At 41.1% G+C, this 17860-nt stretch overlaps 1 protein-coding gene across 1 annotated transcript in view; it reads left to right on the top strand.

Annotated features, from left to right (window-relative positions):
- The window catches only part of prim2 (DNA primase subunit 2), a 100854-nt gene that overhangs the window by 6215 nt on the left and 76779 nt on the right, over nucleotides 1-17860 (top strand). The window contains exons 4-7 of the mRNA XM_024430266.2: nucleotides 192-295; nucleotides 467-587; nucleotides 3125-3220; nucleotides 3391-3528. Of these exons, the coding sequence (XP_024286034.1) occupies nucleotides 192-295; nucleotides 467-587; nucleotides 3125-3220; nucleotides 3391-3528 (459 nt within the window). The remainder of the gene's footprint in view (nucleotides 1-191; nucleotides 296-466; nucleotides 588-3124; nucleotides 3221-3390; nucleotides 3529-17860) is intronic.

Here is a 17860-nt window from a genome sequence, read left to right as displayed (position 1 = left end):
CTCTGAACAAGGCAGTTAACCCACTGTTCCTAGGCCTTCATTGAAAATAAGAATTTGTTCTTAATTGACTTGCCTTGTTAAATAAAGGTCAAATGGAAAACACTGAATTGCTGGTGGTGATCAAGACCTTGATAATGATATTGAAATAGAGAATGCTTTCTGTTGATGTTCTGGTATGCTTTCCTTTTAAGTCCACTAAGGATGACCGGAAACCTCAAACTGGGCCCAGTGAATATGAGAAGCGAAGAAAGGACCATATCTCCCACTTCATTCTCCGTCTTGCATACTGCCAAACGTAAGTGAAGTCTTCACAGCCTTTTCAATAAACCTGTAATGTCCCTTTCTCCAAATAGACTTGTACCTAGAGGAGGGTGTATTCTACCTAATTATTTGTGACGCAGCATACCAAGTGATTCTCTTACTATATAAATTGAACAAACATAAGATTACTTTTTTAATCTTGCAGAGAAGATCTCAGACGGTGGTTTATCCAGCAAGAGATTGACCTCTTCCGTTATCGCTTCAATGACCTGCCTTCTAAAAACATACAAGATTTTCTGCAATACAATAATCTTCACTATCATACGGTGAGTCTATTTATGTTGTTGTGGAGGGAAATGCACATTTTACTCTCAAATGTGAGCAAAACAGCTCTGGCATCAATATAATGATGGGAATTGGCATAACCTGTCCTCCATTGGTGTATGCACTGGTGCAACATTTTGATGTGCATGAAAAAATAAAGTATTGGGTGTAATTTATATTTAGCAAAGTTTATCAGTAAATCTGGTCTTGATACTGTTTGGACATATTTCTGGTAATATTTCAGACCTGTCAGTAGATGGTGCTGTCAACTCAAAGTAGTATACTTGTCAGAAAATGTCCACTGTTTGGAGGGTTGTTTTTGCAATCGGGCTATTTGAAGTTGAATCTGGTTTTACTTCAAGGTGTGTTCCATAAGATTTGTTGTGATAAATAAAAATTTGTGCAAGATAAATCAATTGAACTCAAGGAAGTAAATAGTACACATTTACAGTACTGTATAGAACATGCTCCTTTTCATTTAATTTGACATGACCAGCATTGTTTATACTATTGCAATATGGCAACGAGGGAGGTGAAAAAGGCAAGCAAAAGTTGTTCATCACATACATGCCCAGAAGGGGATAGGTACAACATTTTCCCAAACAGTCCCTGGATTAGAGCACGTGAGCAGTTGGAAATCCCGCTCATCACTCTTGGAGAGGTGCTCAATGTCCTGTCCTACCACTCCACTCACAGGAAAAAAACTGCTGCTCCAAATTTGCTTCATTCATTAAAATCACAATTTAGCCACTGGGCCACTCTTGCCAGGGTGGGCAGAGTTGTTTTTTAATTGTTCTATAGGTAGGCCTAAAGGTTTTTTGGTAAAATAACCCAATCAAAACGGAAAGCTCCTTGAAAGTGGGAATATGCCAGACCCATTGGGACAAAATCAACGATGGCCTATTGTATAGATAATGGAACAAAAATGAACAAAATGTTTTAAAAGATCAGGTTTTTAGCTTATAAATACTTTGCTACAATGACAATTAGTCATCTACCCACCTTGTTCCTTTTTGTTAGCATGTGCATGGAGTAAGTACACCATCACGCTTTTGGGATACGTGTCTTTTCGCTACATCACTGCACCCTCTCTTGATCTTTGTAAGTCACCTTGATTTAGCACCTGTGTGTTTTTATCAGTTTATGAAAATATTTAGAGACCTCCATGACAGTAGCTAAAGCAAGGGGCTATAGCAGCACACAAGTAGACTACAAATACATGCTGGGGGGGTTATGCCCTGAGCTTGTGACGAGCGCTATTGGAGCGGGCGAGAAGGCCACCCTCCAGCCTTTGGGAATCACGATCCAGTCAAATTAGGCACGCTCCTCGTTTCACTCACATACTCTGCCCTGGATAGAATTATTTGAGTGACAGGTGGTAAAGCGTTTGTTATGGCCGCAGGTTCTACATGGGGAAGCCTTTCTTTGATAATGTCTTGGAGATGGGCGACAAGGTTCTAACTCCGTCAGCCCTTATGGTTGGCTGTATTTATCCAAGTTTTTATTACAGTTACCAGGTTTCCAGCCAACCTTTTTATGCTAGTAAAGGACATGTCAGATGAAAAGAAATGTCACTAATGGCCGGTATATGGGAATTCAACCGCAAAAGTAATTTTTTTAATTTGACCCCTTTTTCTCCCCAATTTTGTGGTATCCAATTGTTTTTAGTAGCTACTATCTTGTCTCATCGCTATAACTCCCGTACGGGCTTGGGAGAGACTAAGGTTGAGAGTCATGCGTCCTCCGATACACAACCCAACCAAGCCGCACTGCTTCTTAACACCGCGCCATCCAACCCGGAAGCCAGCCGCACCAATGTGTCGGAGGAAACACCGTGCACCTGGCAACCTTGGTTAGCGCGCACTGCGCTCGGCCCGCCATAGGAGTCGCTGGTGCGCGATGAGACAAGGATTTCCCTACCGGCCAAGCCCTCCCTAACCCGGACGACGCTAGGCCAATTGTGCGTCGCCCCACGGACCTCCCGGTCGCGGCCGGTTATGACAGAGCCTGGGCGCGAACACAGAGTCTCTGGTGGCACAGCTGATCTTCCTCTGTGGTCGGAAAATGTGCATATTGTTATGCAGATACAATATTTGCATGTAAATCTGACACCAATTATGAAATGTAGCTATTGTTAAAGCCTGATATGTTGTGGTGATAAAACCTCTGATGCATTCTGGGTCTTCAGTGTAAGATATCCCACAATGGCATTTATGCCAGACCAAAACAGACTGAAACAGCGAGGGACTATTATGAACTAAAGAATTACAACCCAGCTCTCATTCCCTCACCTTACCACGTGTTTGCTGCTTACACTATTGATTGAAACCCATAGCAGTCAGATAGGTCATCAACAGCCCGAGGACACATTGTCTTTCGTTTGTTTAGGCCTAAGAGGACATGATTGATGGGCCAGTGTACAGCAGTCTTCATCTCACTCCGGAGAAGAGAATGCAACAACACTACACTGCTAGATAGCTATACTATCAAGTGTCAATATGCTTGTTTCTGTCACTGAAAGCCTTTTCCTAATCTCTAGATTAGTATTGATGAGAAGAAAAACCTGATGGACAAACTCATCACCTCAAGCTTTGCTGTCAGTGGATCCACGGTTGAAGGCCAAGACTTTTACAAAGTGAGTTAACAATTTTCCATTTTCTGCAAAGTGAAATCCTCACGTGGTTATATTCGAGAACATAAGTGCACCCTTGTGTTAAGATAATGAATATTCTATTGGGAGGCAAAACATCAGGATGAGCAAGTCATGTTGAATGTACATACCCCCCTTTTCTGTTTTATTTCAAGGTCCCCTTCCAAGATGCGTTGGATCTGGTGAGAACCAGGAAGGTCTACCTGAATGGGGGCTATGTCTACATCCCTCACCAGGACATTGTCACCATCGTTCTCAACGACTTCCGTACAAGACTGTCCAAAGCACTTGCGGTAAGGCCCATTATTTGGCATAAACATTTATTTTTAAATGCAACTGTGCCAGTTACTACATGGCATTTAACGTTGTAATTTGAAGACTATGACATGGGTTTAAATGTTATTTATTGTTACAGATTCACAGCCTGACAAGCTTTTCATACAGGACTTTATGGCTGTATTACTAGTAACTCCATATTATTCTTGGGATTACTCTGCCCATCATTTGAAGTCTTACATCCCTGGAGAATGGAGGGAGGGATATGTTTAAAACACTTAATCAATCATTTATTCATTTATTGCAAATTGAGCACCATTTAAATAGAATTTTCCTCCAATGGTTAATGATACATTTGGCAAGGCTTGTATTTACTGCAGGCTAATCCTTCTCAGCAGGTGGAGGAGGGCTCCACCAATGCTGCCAAAATCGATAGGAATAACGCAGTAAATTAAACGGTGCGTTTGTAGTGCTCAAAAATACCATTATCACACTAGCTCACAGGGGAAAATAGATCTGAAATGTCTAAGTGGATATCTAGCCCTGTGTTTTGAAATGTCAAGCCTTTCTCTGAATAGTAGAAGATGGCAGTCTGAATAAAAGATTTGGTACAGTAAATAAATGTAAGCAGCAGTATAGTATATCATTATGAATGAAATACAGACAGTTGAATTTACATACACTTAGGTTGGAGTCATTAAAACCCATTTTTCAAACACTCCACAAATTTCTTGTTAACAAACTATAGTTTTGGCAAGTTGGTTAGGACATCTACTTTGTGCATGACACAAGTCATTTTTCCAACAATTGTTTACAGACAGATTATTTCACATCATTCACTATCACAATTCCATTGGGTCAGAAGTTTACATACCCTTAGTTGACTGTGCCTTGAAACAGCTTAGAAAATTCTAGAAAATGTCATGGCTTTAGAAGCTTCTGATAGGCAGCTTCATTTCAGTCAATTGGAGGTGTACCTGTGGATGTATTTCAAGGCCTACCTTCAAACTCCATGCCTCTTTGCTTGATAACATGGGAAAATAAAAAATAAATCAGCCAATACCTCAGAAAAAAAAATTGTAGACCTCCACATGTCTGGTTCATCCTTGGGAGAAATTTCCAAACGCCTGAAGGTACCACGTTCATCTGTACAAACATTAATACGCAAGTATAAACACCATTGGACCATGCAGCCGTCATACCACTCAGGAAGGAGACACGTTCTGTCTCCTAGAGATGAACGTACTTTGGTGCGAAAAGTGCAAATCAATCCCAGAACAACAGCAAAGGACTGTGTGAAGATACTGGAGGAAACCGGTACAAAAGTATCTATATCCACAGTAAAACGAGTCCTATATCGACATAACCTGAAAGGCCGCTCAGCAAGGAAGAAGCCACTGCTCCAAAACCGCCATAAAAAAGCCAGACCGGTTTGCAACTGCAAATGGGGACAAAGATCATACTTTTTGGAGAAATGTCCTCTGGTCTGATAAAACAAAAATAGAACTGTTTGGCCATAATGACCATCGTTATGTTTGGAGGAAAAACTGGTATGCTTGCAAGCCGAAGAACACCATCCCAACCGTGAAGCACGGGGGTGGCAGCATCATGTTGTGGGGGTGCTTTGCTGCAGGAGGGACTGGTGTACTTCACAAAATAGATGGCATCATGAGGGAGGAAAATTATGTGGATATATAGAAGCAACATCTCAAGACATCAGTCTGGAAGTTAAAGCTTGGTAGCAAATGGGTCTTCCAAATGGACAATGACCCCAAGCATACTTCCAAAGTTGTCAAAATGACTTAAGGACAACAAAGTCAAGGTATTGGAGTGGCCATCACAAAGCCCTGACCTCAATCCCATAGAGAATGTGTGGGCAGAACTGGAAAAAGTGTGTGTGTGAGCAAGGAGGCCTACCAACCTGACTGTTACACCAGCTTTGTCAGGAGGAATGGGCCAAAATTCACCCAATTTATTGTGGGAAGCTTGTTGTAGGCTATCTGCAACGCTTGACCCAAGTTAAACAGTTTAAAGTCAATGCTACCAAATACTAATAGAGTATATGTTTACGTCTGACCGACTGGGAATGTGATGAAATAAAAGCTGAAATAAATCATAACCTCTACCAGTATTCTGACATTTCCCATTCTTAAAATAAACGTGTGATCCTAATTGACCTATGACAGTGAATTTTTACTTGGATTAAATGTCAGGAATTGTGAAACTCAGTTTTTAAATGTATTTGGCAAAGGTGCATGTAAACTTCCGATTTCAACTATCTTAGAAGACAATGGTCAGCATGCTTTGGCTAAATGACAATTACTGCATTTAGTATGAATATTATTTTAGCATTAAGTGCTATTGTGCTTGTTTGATATAGCCTGTCTTACAGCATGTCTTTGGACAAAACAGAATTCCATTAAAAAGGTCAAGGGCCTTTGGACAGACCGTCTGGTCAGTCATACATGCATATACAAAGCAATCTAGATGTCTGCAGCGTGTTGTAATTTGCCTGCAATGGAGTAATTACCTGCTTGCATGTCAGTGAGCAGTGAGTGGGATGTCTGATGAGAAGATGATTGTGGGGGTGGTTGAGGAAGTGGGACTAGATTGCTTTTTCCGGCTGACAGGAGTAGGCGGGAAAGAGTTTCTTGAACGGATGACAACGTACACTTGTGTAGGAGTTGTAGGTCATTCCTGCAAACCTCCTTCCTCACCCTCCACGGACCAGGCTGAGGTTAAAACCAAGCTGAGATCAGAGATGCTCTGAGGTTGGCCCTTTAGAAAGCAAAAGCACTGTGTTTAAGGCTAGATGGCAAGGCTTTTCTCCCAAAGATTGATAACAGAATAGAGCCTAGTCCTCTGATGGAGCCTCATTCCTCTTGAAATATGTCCTCTATATTATTGTGCTTATGTAGGCTACAGGTATAGTAGGCCCTAATTGGCCATTTGGAAGTTGCTGTTGAGGTAATATGGATATGCCCCAGGGACTTCTGTGAGAGATGGTTTATTAAAAGGAATTTTTTTTTTTTTTTTTTTTTTTTTTTTTTTGTCATATGTCCTCTCCGCCACCCCAACATAAACATATGTGAAAATGGAGCGTTTCTATGTTGTGGGAAAAAGATAGAGGAAGATGAGTGTTTCCAATGACATCAGCAACCAATTAGTTGGCAATGCCTACTCGTAATTGGTTGAAGTCACATGATGCACACTGATGTCATTGGAAACACTTATCTTTCCCTCTTCCCCCCCACAACATAGAAACGCACCTTTTTTCTTTTGTTGTTGGGTGGAGATGATGAATATGATGTAGTATGTATTTTTATTTTTTCCTTTTTAAGTGGGAAAGTGATATGATTACTTACACCAGGGGTGTCACTCATTCCATCGAGGGCTGAGTGTCTGTGGGTTTTTCCTTTAAATTAAGACCTAAACAACCAGGTGAGGGGAGCTCCTTACTAATTAGTGACCTTAATTTATCAATCAAGTGCAAGAGGGGAGTGAACCCGTAAAGGGAAATGTTTTCGTTTACATATTAAATGTTGAATTACTTTAACTTTAATATGGTCTTAATGGTCAATACTTTGTATTTATGTACCTTTTAATAAATATATAATATATTGTTGAGTTGTAGCTTACAGGTAAATACGAACTGATTATAGGAATTTGTTAATTGTACCTGTGGGTCACATAAAAATAAATGGTAGCCTAAATGTCTGACAGAGCATAGCACTTTTATCTCCACCCAACTATTCTCATTCCATTGTCAGAGATGCAACAGATTTGTATCCATTCCAACATGTTCTGCACCAAAAACATTAGCTTATCTGTGTTGCTAGGTGACCGCTCCATAGTTAAATGCCCTTTTCCCTCATGAACTTCTGAATGACTTGTAGACTCAGTGTTTCACTTTCTATCTCGGAGAACAGAAATAATGCTGTGGACCACACACACACACACACACACACTATATATATATATATATATATATATCATGATGTACCTAGACGAATAATGTAGAACTGATGGTTTGTTTGAGACCATGCTTTTATTTTGGAATCCAAAGCTGCTTAAGCTACTTTGTATGGGCATGGGACATGAAAGAACTAGTTACGTCTGTGAGATTTGATAATTCTGTTGAAAGGTTGCTTTTCTGAATATTCTCCTCAACCCCATGATAATGAACTTCAATATTGACAAAAAATAAGAGTTGAGTGGTTCTCCAATCCTTAACCCATGACCTCTGGTAATGGTGTTTAGTAAATCCGTCCCCCTCTTACTGTGTGTAGTAGTGTATGGTTGCATGGAGTGGGTGTACCAGAGTGGAGTTGTCTGTCTGATGTGTGCAGGCAGTACTATATGGCATACTGGAGGGCTGACTAGAGGCAGTTCTACTTTAGAGGAGTGGAAAAATACACTGGGGTTGCACACACTGACATTTTATTTCACTTTGTGAAACATGGTGCACATTTTTGATTATCTGGATATAGTTTTTATTTGTATCCAACATTAGCAGATTGCTATTACAGGTATTGGCCAGGCTACATGACCAATGTTCTATTCCAAGTTAGAGAGACAAATCTTGCCATGACCATTTTCCTATGCTTTGCTTTGATTCATGTTTCCCATTTATGTGATCTATAATAGTGTTGCACAGTATACCGAAACGTTTCGATACTAGAACATGAAGAACAGTTTGGTACTCAATTTTTGTTACTTTCGGGAATGTCACACGGATCAAGCCTGTCTATCAGCGCAGCCGACCCTTTTATTATAGCGCCAACCTGGACTGCTCCACTTACTCATTGCTAGCCTGCACTGGGAGTCTGGATAATGTTAGCTCCCAACTCATGCTGCACAGAAGTTAACACACTTGAATAATGTAATGCGGCATGTAGAAATGTTGAAACTGTTGATTACTGTTTGCAACTTGGCAAAACAATGTCCATACAGGCTAGAACACCTTACAATGCAAGAAGATACCGGTAGCTTCCATCTTTGCTTGCTGGCTAAAGCTAACATCAATTCAATACCCTACTACTTCGTGTAAAATATGCTGACTTCAAAGGTGATTGTCACAACTTTTCATTAAATTATTTGGTCTCGCTTATGTATCCAAAAATATGATCTATTGCCTCAACGAACTGTCTGCTCCAATGGACCGCCCCCTCGCGCCTTATGAATGACATCATTACTGTTTTAAAGAGAGCGTGCACATTTAAAAAAAATAATAATAATTGCCTCTTCTATGCAAATGTTGATCAATACACTAAAATAAATCCTAAATGGAAGGGAAGTTGATTTGTCATGTGGCCCTATCAGCCAAAACAAGCTCGAACTCGATGCATGCACACACCCTTTTTGAATATGCATTCACCTGTATTGTGGATAGGCCTTGGCCACATCCAGTTCATCAATAGATTTACCAATCAAATAAATGATGCCCAATGATTGAACAGAGAGCAGTAGTTGAGTTTCTGTCTGGATCGAGTGCTATTCTGTGAATTTGGCTAATATGCACTTTTTTAATGTGGTATTGTGATTGTATTGTGATTGTATTGTGATATTAAACCTAGTATCGAAGTCAAAATTCTGGTATTGTGACAACACTACCCTATAGATATAGTTGGAATATGCTGTTGCCACTGCAGTACCAGGCCTAAATCACAAACCAGTGCTTGCAATTGTCTTGGCAAGATTGGTGGAATCTGTATAACCCCAGTACTTGTATACCATCCGACTCGTGCATACACATTACATTTCCATGCTTCAGTCTACGCTTCACATTTCTCTTCAGATATGCAGCGCGACATGTCTTCCCCTGTGGCACACCTCAATGAGATCGCATTCCTTACAAGGAGATCGCATTCCTTACAAGGAGATCGCATTCCTTACAAGGAGATCGCATTCCTTACAAGGAGATCGCATTCCTTACAAGGAGATCGCATTCCTTACAAGGAGATCGCATTCCTTACAAGGAGATCGCATTCCTTACAAGGAGATCGCATTCCTTACAAGGAGATCGCATTCCTTACAAGGAGATCGCATTCCTTACAAGGAGATCGCATTCCTTACAAGGAGATCGCATTCCTTACAAGGAGATCGCATTCCTTACAAGGAGATCGCATTCCTTACAAGGAGATCGCATTCCTTACAAGGAGATCGCATTCCTTACAAGGAGATCGCATTCCTTACAAGGAGATCGCATTCCTTACAAGGTCTCTGGTGTTATTGGAGCCCAATGGGCTATTTCCAATGGAAGTGACCATAAAAAGCATATTGTAAGGAGTGTCCTGGTCTCATTTGATGTAGGAGATTATTCATGCAGAGACATGACACGGCCATTACTGGCTTCTTCTTTTGTGTTGTGGAGGAGAACAAAGGAGCTTAATGCTGCTGCGTATGTGTGTGTGACGCTGCCAAAGCTGAGGTTTCATCGTGGAGAGGAACCTTTCATTTCTTGTGAATTTTCCCATCTTCACATTTTGTGTCAATGCAATGCTTTTAGATTAACTTATACTCATCTACACAAAGTCCTCTATTAAACATATCAATTGATCACATCTTCTCGACGTAAAGAGTTTTGATAATAAAGTGTAGCCTACATAAATTATACATCTGTGGTGGAATACAAACAAATGCTCAATGTTTTGTTTTTTGTCATTAAAGAGTAGCCCTAAATGAGTAGTGAATGATTACCATAAATTGTATTCAGTTTGACATTTAACTGTACATTGCAGCTGCAGGAAGTGTTTATCTAGTTGGACATGTACCACCTCATTATGATAAATGTTTAGATACGAGTTATCTAAGTATATGACATGGTGGATTCGGTGGCGGTAATCTGTGGTAATTGCAGCTACAGTCTGCTTGAGTCTAATGACCTCTAAAATGCAAATGAGATACTTGGTTATAGTAAACAATGTGGAGGAGGATTTAATTGCTGCTATAACCAGGGATATTAAAATGCATGCATGATATGGGGAATAATAATACATCTGACAGCTTTGGGAACAGAATGTACTTTATATACTGAAATTGACAACCCAAAGTCTGATTTTGAGCTTTTTAATTAAAGTCTGGGAACAGTACTTAAAGTTTACATCCAAAGTCAATCATCAGACGAAGTAGTTGCTAAGGTTTTGCTCAATTAGAATTTTCTGAGGGAAGTCACTCTGTTCATAACTCAACCCTTTAGGCCCTGTTCTCCAGCTAAAATGACTCTCTTCCCCACACTGTAGTGTAAACCTCAGTAAAAAATAAAAAGCAATATTTTTGTGTGATGCAATATTTAAAGGCTCTGTTTGGCAAACCAGTTTTTGCTTTTACCCACCTCCATATTACACAAGGGTCCTTTGCATTCCTGCCAAATGCATTGTGACAGCTAGTGAATGCATTTAATTTCTGGCCAGTATTCCTGTTCTTCTGTCAATCAAATATGTTGTCTAAATGATTATTTTAGTGTGGACAGACACAGACATTGCCAGTCATACAGTGCATCAATGACCTGTGTGATGGCTGTATGACGCATCGCTCTAATCCATCTTGCCAATTGAAAACATGTGCTGTCTGCACATTTGCCCTCCGATGGCATTTGGAATATCGGCTGCTGGAAGAAAATGAAATATGTCAATCTTCATATGGCAGAGATCTGCCATAAATCAAAGCTGGAAATTAGACTTTTATGAGACTCAAAATAGTTTCCACAGAGTCAAGTTGAAATCATTTAGGCAGGTTAAAAATCGCACCAGACACTTTTTTTGTGTGTTTGGCTGTTTGTTGGATGAAAATCCTATTGGAATAAGTGTCAAAGGGTGTCACCTGTACTGTGTAGATATCTGGAACAGCCATGGCCCAAATGCTAGTGTCAAAAATGGCTCCTTGAACACCTTGAGCTTTCGGAAAAAGACGTTCCTTTTCATTTTTGTATATATATATATATATACACACACACAATGCATACGGAAAGTACTCAGACCCCTTGACTTTTTCCACATTTTGTTAAGTTACAGCCTTATTTTAAATCTGATTTAAATAAATGTTTTTCCTCATCAGTCTACACACAATACCCCGTAATGACAAAGCGAAAACAGGTTTTGAAATTTTAGCAAATGTATTAAACAAATACATTATTTACCCTTTGCTCTGAGACTCAATTGAGCTCATGTGCATCTTGTTTACATTAATCATCATTGATGTTTTTAGAAATGTAATGAGGTCCACCTGTGGTAAATTCAATTGATTGGAAATAATATGGAAAGGCGTGTGCACACACCTGTTTAGATTAGGTCCCACAGTTGACGGTGCAAAAACCAAGCCATGAGGTCGAAGGAATTGTCAGAACTCCGAGACGGAATGTGTTGTGGCACAGGTCTGGGGAAGGGTACCAAAACATTTCCGCAGCATTGAAGAGCCCCAAGAACAGTGGCCTCCATCATTCTTAAATGGAAGAAGTTTGGAACCACCAAGACTCTTCCTAGAGCTGGACGCCTGGCCAAACTGAGCAATCGGGGGAGAAGGGCCTCGGTCAGGGAGGTGACCAAGAACCCATACGGTCACTCTGAAAGAGCTCCAGAGTACCTCTGTGGAGATGGGAGAACCTTCCAGAAGGACAACCATCTCTCCAGCACTCCACCAATCAGGCCTTTATGATAGAGTGGCCAGATGGAAGCCACACTTTGGTAAAAGGCACATGACAGCCCACTTGGAGTTTGCCAAAAGGCACCTAAACTCTCAAACCATGAGAAGCAAGATTCTCTGGTCTGATGAAATGAAAATTGAACTCTGGCCTGAATGACAAGCATCACGTCTGGAGGAAACCAGGCTCTGCTCATCACCTGGCCAATACCATCCCTACGGTGAAGAATGGTGGTGGCAGCATACTTACTGTAGGGATGTTTTTCAGCGGCAGGGACTGGGAGACTAGTCAGGATAGAGGGAAAGATGAAAAGAGCAAAGGGCAGAGAGGTTCTTGATAACTGGCTCCAGGGCACTCGGGACCACCGACTGGGCTGGAGGTTCACCTTCCAACAGGACAGCGACCCTAAACACCCAGCCAAGACAACGCAGGAGTAGCTTTGGGACATGTCTCTGAATGTCCTTGAGTGACCCAGCCAGAGGCTGGACTTGAACTCAATCGAACATTTCTGGAGACACCTGAAAGAAGATGAATGGGAGAAACTCCCCAAATACAGCTGTGCCAAGCTTGTAGCGCCATACCCGAGAAGACTCAAGGCTGTAATTGCTGCCAAAGGTGCTTCAACAAAGTACTTAGTAAAGGGTCTGAATACTTATGTAAATGTGATATTTCAGTTTTTTTATATATATTTTTTTAAATTTGCAAACAATTCTTAACCTGTTTTTGTCATTTTGGGGTCTTATGTGTAAATTGATGAGGGGGGAAAATGATTTAATACATTTTAGAATAAGGCTGTAATGTTACAAAATGTGGAAAAAGTCAAGGGGACTTTCTGAATCCACTGTATGCGAAAGAAAAATGAATAAATGGTTCGGGAAACAATCATTGGGCTAAGTGGATTTCTACTCGTCGACACTGCTTACATTACATGGGACACGCAAATTGATGCATGTTCTCTCCCCCCTCTGTGTAAAGAAATTAGACTGCAACCAACCACAGCGCACACAAATTGTACCGGGAGGCGGGGCAGACTGCGTTTCCGCATCATTGCAAGCGCCTATCCTTTCAATATCACCAGAAATTTCTGAAGAAATTATAAAGCCTTGCGCTGTTGTTGGTAGGTGCAAGTTCAAAGGGGAATACTTTGCCTATATTGTTTGTCTGCCTTGTGGACAAGGAGAGCTGTGGTTAAATCAAGTGTGCTGACTGCGCTGGACAATCAGAAAGCTCAAATCACTGTGCCTACAGCTTCCATGACCACACATCAAAGGTTGATACTAGCCTATGTTAGATTTCATCATGTTTAAAACCATGACCAGAGAGAGACTGTCAAAGAATACAGCATATACAGTGGGGAGAACAAGTATTTGATACACTGCCGATTTTGCAGGTTGTCCTACTTACAAAGCATGTAGAGGTCTGTCATTTTATCATAGGTACACTTCAATTGTGAGAGACGGAATCTAAAACAAAAATCCAGAAAATCACGTATGATTTTTAAGTAATTAATTTGCATTTTATTGCATGACATAAGTATTTGATCACCTACCAACCAGTAAGAATTCTGGCTCCCACAGACCTGTTAGTTTTTCTTTAAGAAGCCCTCCTGTTCTCTACTTATTACCTGTATTTATTGTACATGTTTGAACTTTTTACCTGGAAAAAAGACACCGGCCACACACTCAAACAGACTCCAAACTCTCCACAATGGCCAAGACCAGAGAGCTGTGTAAGGACATCAGGGCTAAAATTGTAGACCTGCACAAGGCTGGGATGGGCTACAGGACAATAGGCAAGCAGCTTGGTGAGAAGGCAACAACTATTGGCGCAATTATTAGAAAATGGAAGAAGTTCAAGATGATGGTCAATCACCCTTGGTCTCTGGGCTCCATGCAAGATCTCACCTCGTGGGGCATCAATGATCATGAGGAAGGTGAGGGATCAGCCCAGAACTACACGGCAGGTCCTGGTCAATGATCTGAACAGAGCTTGGACCACAGTCTCAAAGAAAACCATTAGTAACACACTACGCTGTCATGGATTAAAATCCTGCAGCGCATGCAAGGTCCCCCTGCTCAAGCCAGCGCATGTCTAGGCCCGTCTGAAGTTTGCCAATGACCATCTGGATGATCCAGAGGAGGAATGGGAGAAGGTCATGTGGTCTGATGAGACAAAAATAGAGCTTTTTGGTCTAAACTCCACTTGTGGTGTTTGGAGGAAGATGAAGGATGAGTACAACCCCAAGAACACCATCCCAACCGTGAAGCATGGAGGTCAAAACATCATTCTTTGTGGATGCTTTTCTGCAAAGGGGACAGGATGAATGCACTGTATTGAGGGAAGGATGGATGGGGCCATGTATCGTGAGATCTTGGCCAACAACCTCCTTCCCTCAGTAAGAGCATTGAAGATGGGTCGTGGCTGGGTCTTCCAGCATGACAACGACCTGAAATACACAGCCAGGGCAACTAAGGAGTGGCTCCGTAAGAATCATCTCAAGGTCCTGGAGTCGCCTAGCCAGTCTCCAGACCTGAACCCCACAGAAAATCTTTGGAGTGAGCTGAAAGTCCGGAGAAGGTCTGTATGGAGGAGTGGGCCAAAATCCCTGCTGCAGTGTGTGCAAACCTGGTCAAGAACTACAGGAAACATATGATCTCTGTAATTGCAAACAAAGGTTTCTGTACCAAATATTAAGTTCTGCTTTTCTGATGTATCAAATACTTATGTCATGCAATAAAATGCAAATTAATTATTTAAGAATCATACAATGTGATTTTCTGGATTTTTGTTTTAGATTCTGTCTCTCACAGTTGAAGTGTACCTATGATAAAAATGAAAGACCTATACATGCTTTGTAAGTAGGAAACACTGTTGATTTTAGCAGGTTATCAAATACTTGTTCTCCCCACTGTAGCAGATGTTTTTGATTTAAGTTTGTTTTTGTTCAGCACTGTCAACAGTTTACAAAACATCAAATGTGCTTCTCCCTACTTCCACTCGCGCTGCAATGAATGAGTAGCCAAGTGTATCGATAGGTCGTTTAATAAAAATAAAAAATTAGCTTCTTGTGTCTATTTTAATGTCAAGGAATATCTCACTTCAGAGGAGGCTGCGCGAATTAGAACTTCATGGTCGAATTGCTGCAAAGAAACAACTATTAAAGGACACCAATAAGAAGAGACTTGCTGGGACCAAGAAACGCGAGCAATGGACTTTAGACCGGTGGAAATCTGTCCTTTGGTCTGATGTGCCCAAATTTGAGATATTGGGTACCAATCGCCATGTCTTTGAGACGCAGAGTAGGTGAACAGATCTCCGCATGTGTGGTTCCCACCGAGATGCATGGAGGAGGTGGTGTGGGGGTGCTTTGCTGGTGACACTGTCAGTGAATTTATTTAGAATTCATGGCACACTTAACCAGCATGCCTACCACAGCATTCTGCAGCGATATGCCATCCCATCTGGTTCGGGCTTAGTGGGACTATCATTTGTTTTTCAACAGGACAATGACCCAACACCTCCAGGCTGTGTAAGGTTTATTTGACCAAGAAGGAGAGTGATGGAGTGCTGCATCAGATGACCTCGCCTCCAACCAATTGAGATGGTTTGGGATGAGTTGGACCACAGAGTGAAGGAAAAGCAGCCAAGTGCTTCACATGTGTGGGAACTCCTTCAAGACTGTTGGAAAAGCATTCCTTATGAAGCTGGTTGAGAAAATGAAAAGAGTGTGCAAAGCTGTCAAGGCAAAGGGTAGCTACCTTGAAGTACAGTGTGGCAAAAAAGTATTTAGTCAGCCACCAATTGTGCAAGTTCTCCCACTTAAAAAGCAGAGAGAGGCCTGTAATTCATCATAGGTACACTTCAACTATGACAGACAAAATGAGAATCACATTTGTAGGATTTTTTAATGAATTTATTTGCAAATTATGGTGGGAAATAAGTATTTGGTCACCTACAAACAAGCGATTTCTGGCTCTCACAGACCTGTAACTTCTTTTAAGAGGCTCCTCTGTCCTCCAGTCGTTACCTGTTTGAACTTGTTATCAGTATAAAAGACACCTGTCCACAACCTCAAACAGTCACACTCCAAACTCCACTATGGCCAAGACCAAAGAGCTGTCAAAGGACACCCGAAACAAAATTGTAGACCTGCACCAGGCTGGGAAGACTGAATCTGCAATAGGTAAGCAGCTTGGTTGAAGAAATCAACTGTGGGAGCAATTATTAGGAAATGGAAGACATACAAGACCACTGATAACCTCCCTCGATCTGGGGCTCCACGCAAGATCTCACTCCGTGGGGTCAAAATGATCACAAGAACGGTGAGCAAAAATCCTAGAACCATACGGGGTGACCTAGTGAATGACCTGCAGAGAGCTGGGACCAAAGTAACAAAGCCTACCATCAGTAACACACTAGGCCGCCAGGGACTCAAATACTGCAGTGCCAGACGTGTCCCCCTGCTTAAGCCAGTACATGTCCAGGCCCGTCTGAAGTTTGCTAGAGAGCATTTGGATGATCCAGAAGAAGATTGGGAGAATGTCATATGGTCAGATCAAACCAAAATATAACTTTTTGGTAAAAACTCAACTCGTTGTGTTTGGAGGACAAAGAATGCTGAGTTGCATCCAAAGAACACCATACCTACTGTGAAGCATGGGCGTGGAAACATCATGCTTTGGGGCTGTTTTTCTGCAAAGGGACCAGGATGACTGATCCGTGTAAAGGAAAGAATGAATGGGGCCATGTATCGTGAGATTTTGAGTGAAAACCTCCTTCCATCAGCAAGGGCATTGAAGATGAAACGTGGCTGGGTCTTTCAGCATGACAATGATCCCAAACACATCGGCCGGGCAACGAAGGAGTGGCTTCGTAAGAAGCATTTCAAGGTCCTGGAGTGGCCTAGCCAGTCTCCAGATCTCAACCCCATAGAAAATCTTTGGAGGGAGTTGAAAGTCTGTGTTGCCCAGCAACAGCCCCAAAACATCACTGCTCTAGAAGAGATCTGCATGGAGTAATGGGCCAAAATACCAGCAACAGTGTGTGAAAACCTTGAAGACTTACAGAAAACGTTTGACCTCTGTCATTGCCAACAAAGGGTATATAACAAAGTATTGAGAAACTTTTGTTATTGACCAAATACTTATTTTCCACCATAATTTGCAAATTAAATTCATAAAAAATCCTACAATGTGATTTTTCTGGATTTTTTTTCTTTTCATTTTGTCCGTCATAGTTGAAGTGTACCTATGATGAAAATTACAGGCCTCATCTTTTTAAGTGGGAGAACTTGCACAATTGGTGCCTGACTAAATACTTTTTTGCCCCACTATATTTCAAATATATTAAAATGTTTTAAAAAATGGATACTTAATTCCATATTTGTTATTTCATTATTTTTGATGTCTTCACAATTATTCTACAATGTATAAAATATAAATGATTTTAGGTGTGTCCAAACTTGACTGATACTGTATATAGCCTTCTGTTGATGGCAAGTTGATATAGTAATTTAATTTGAAATACTGTTGAATCAAGTGGTTTTTGTATCGATTCATATACCATTTGCCATGGAATCAGTACATCGCAAATGTCTTACCATTTATTTTGCAACCTGTATGGGGCAGCTATCCAACATTTCTGTCCTCAAATTTTTGTGGTAATGCTGCAATCAAATGGTTGTAAGTTTGAATTGAGCAGACATTCCCATT

This window comes from Oncorhynchus tshawytscha, linkage group LG01 (assembly GCF_018296145.1).
Source record: "Oncorhynchus tshawytscha isolate Ot180627B linkage group LG01, Otsh_v2.0, whole genome shotgun sequence".
NCBI classification, from domain to species: domain Eukaryota; kingdom Metazoa; phylum Chordata; class Actinopteri; order Salmoniformes; family Salmonidae; genus Oncorhynchus; species Oncorhynchus tshawytscha.
The sequence above is the reverse complement of the archived record's forward strand: the minus strand, read 5'-3'. Positions and strand labels throughout refer to the sequence as shown.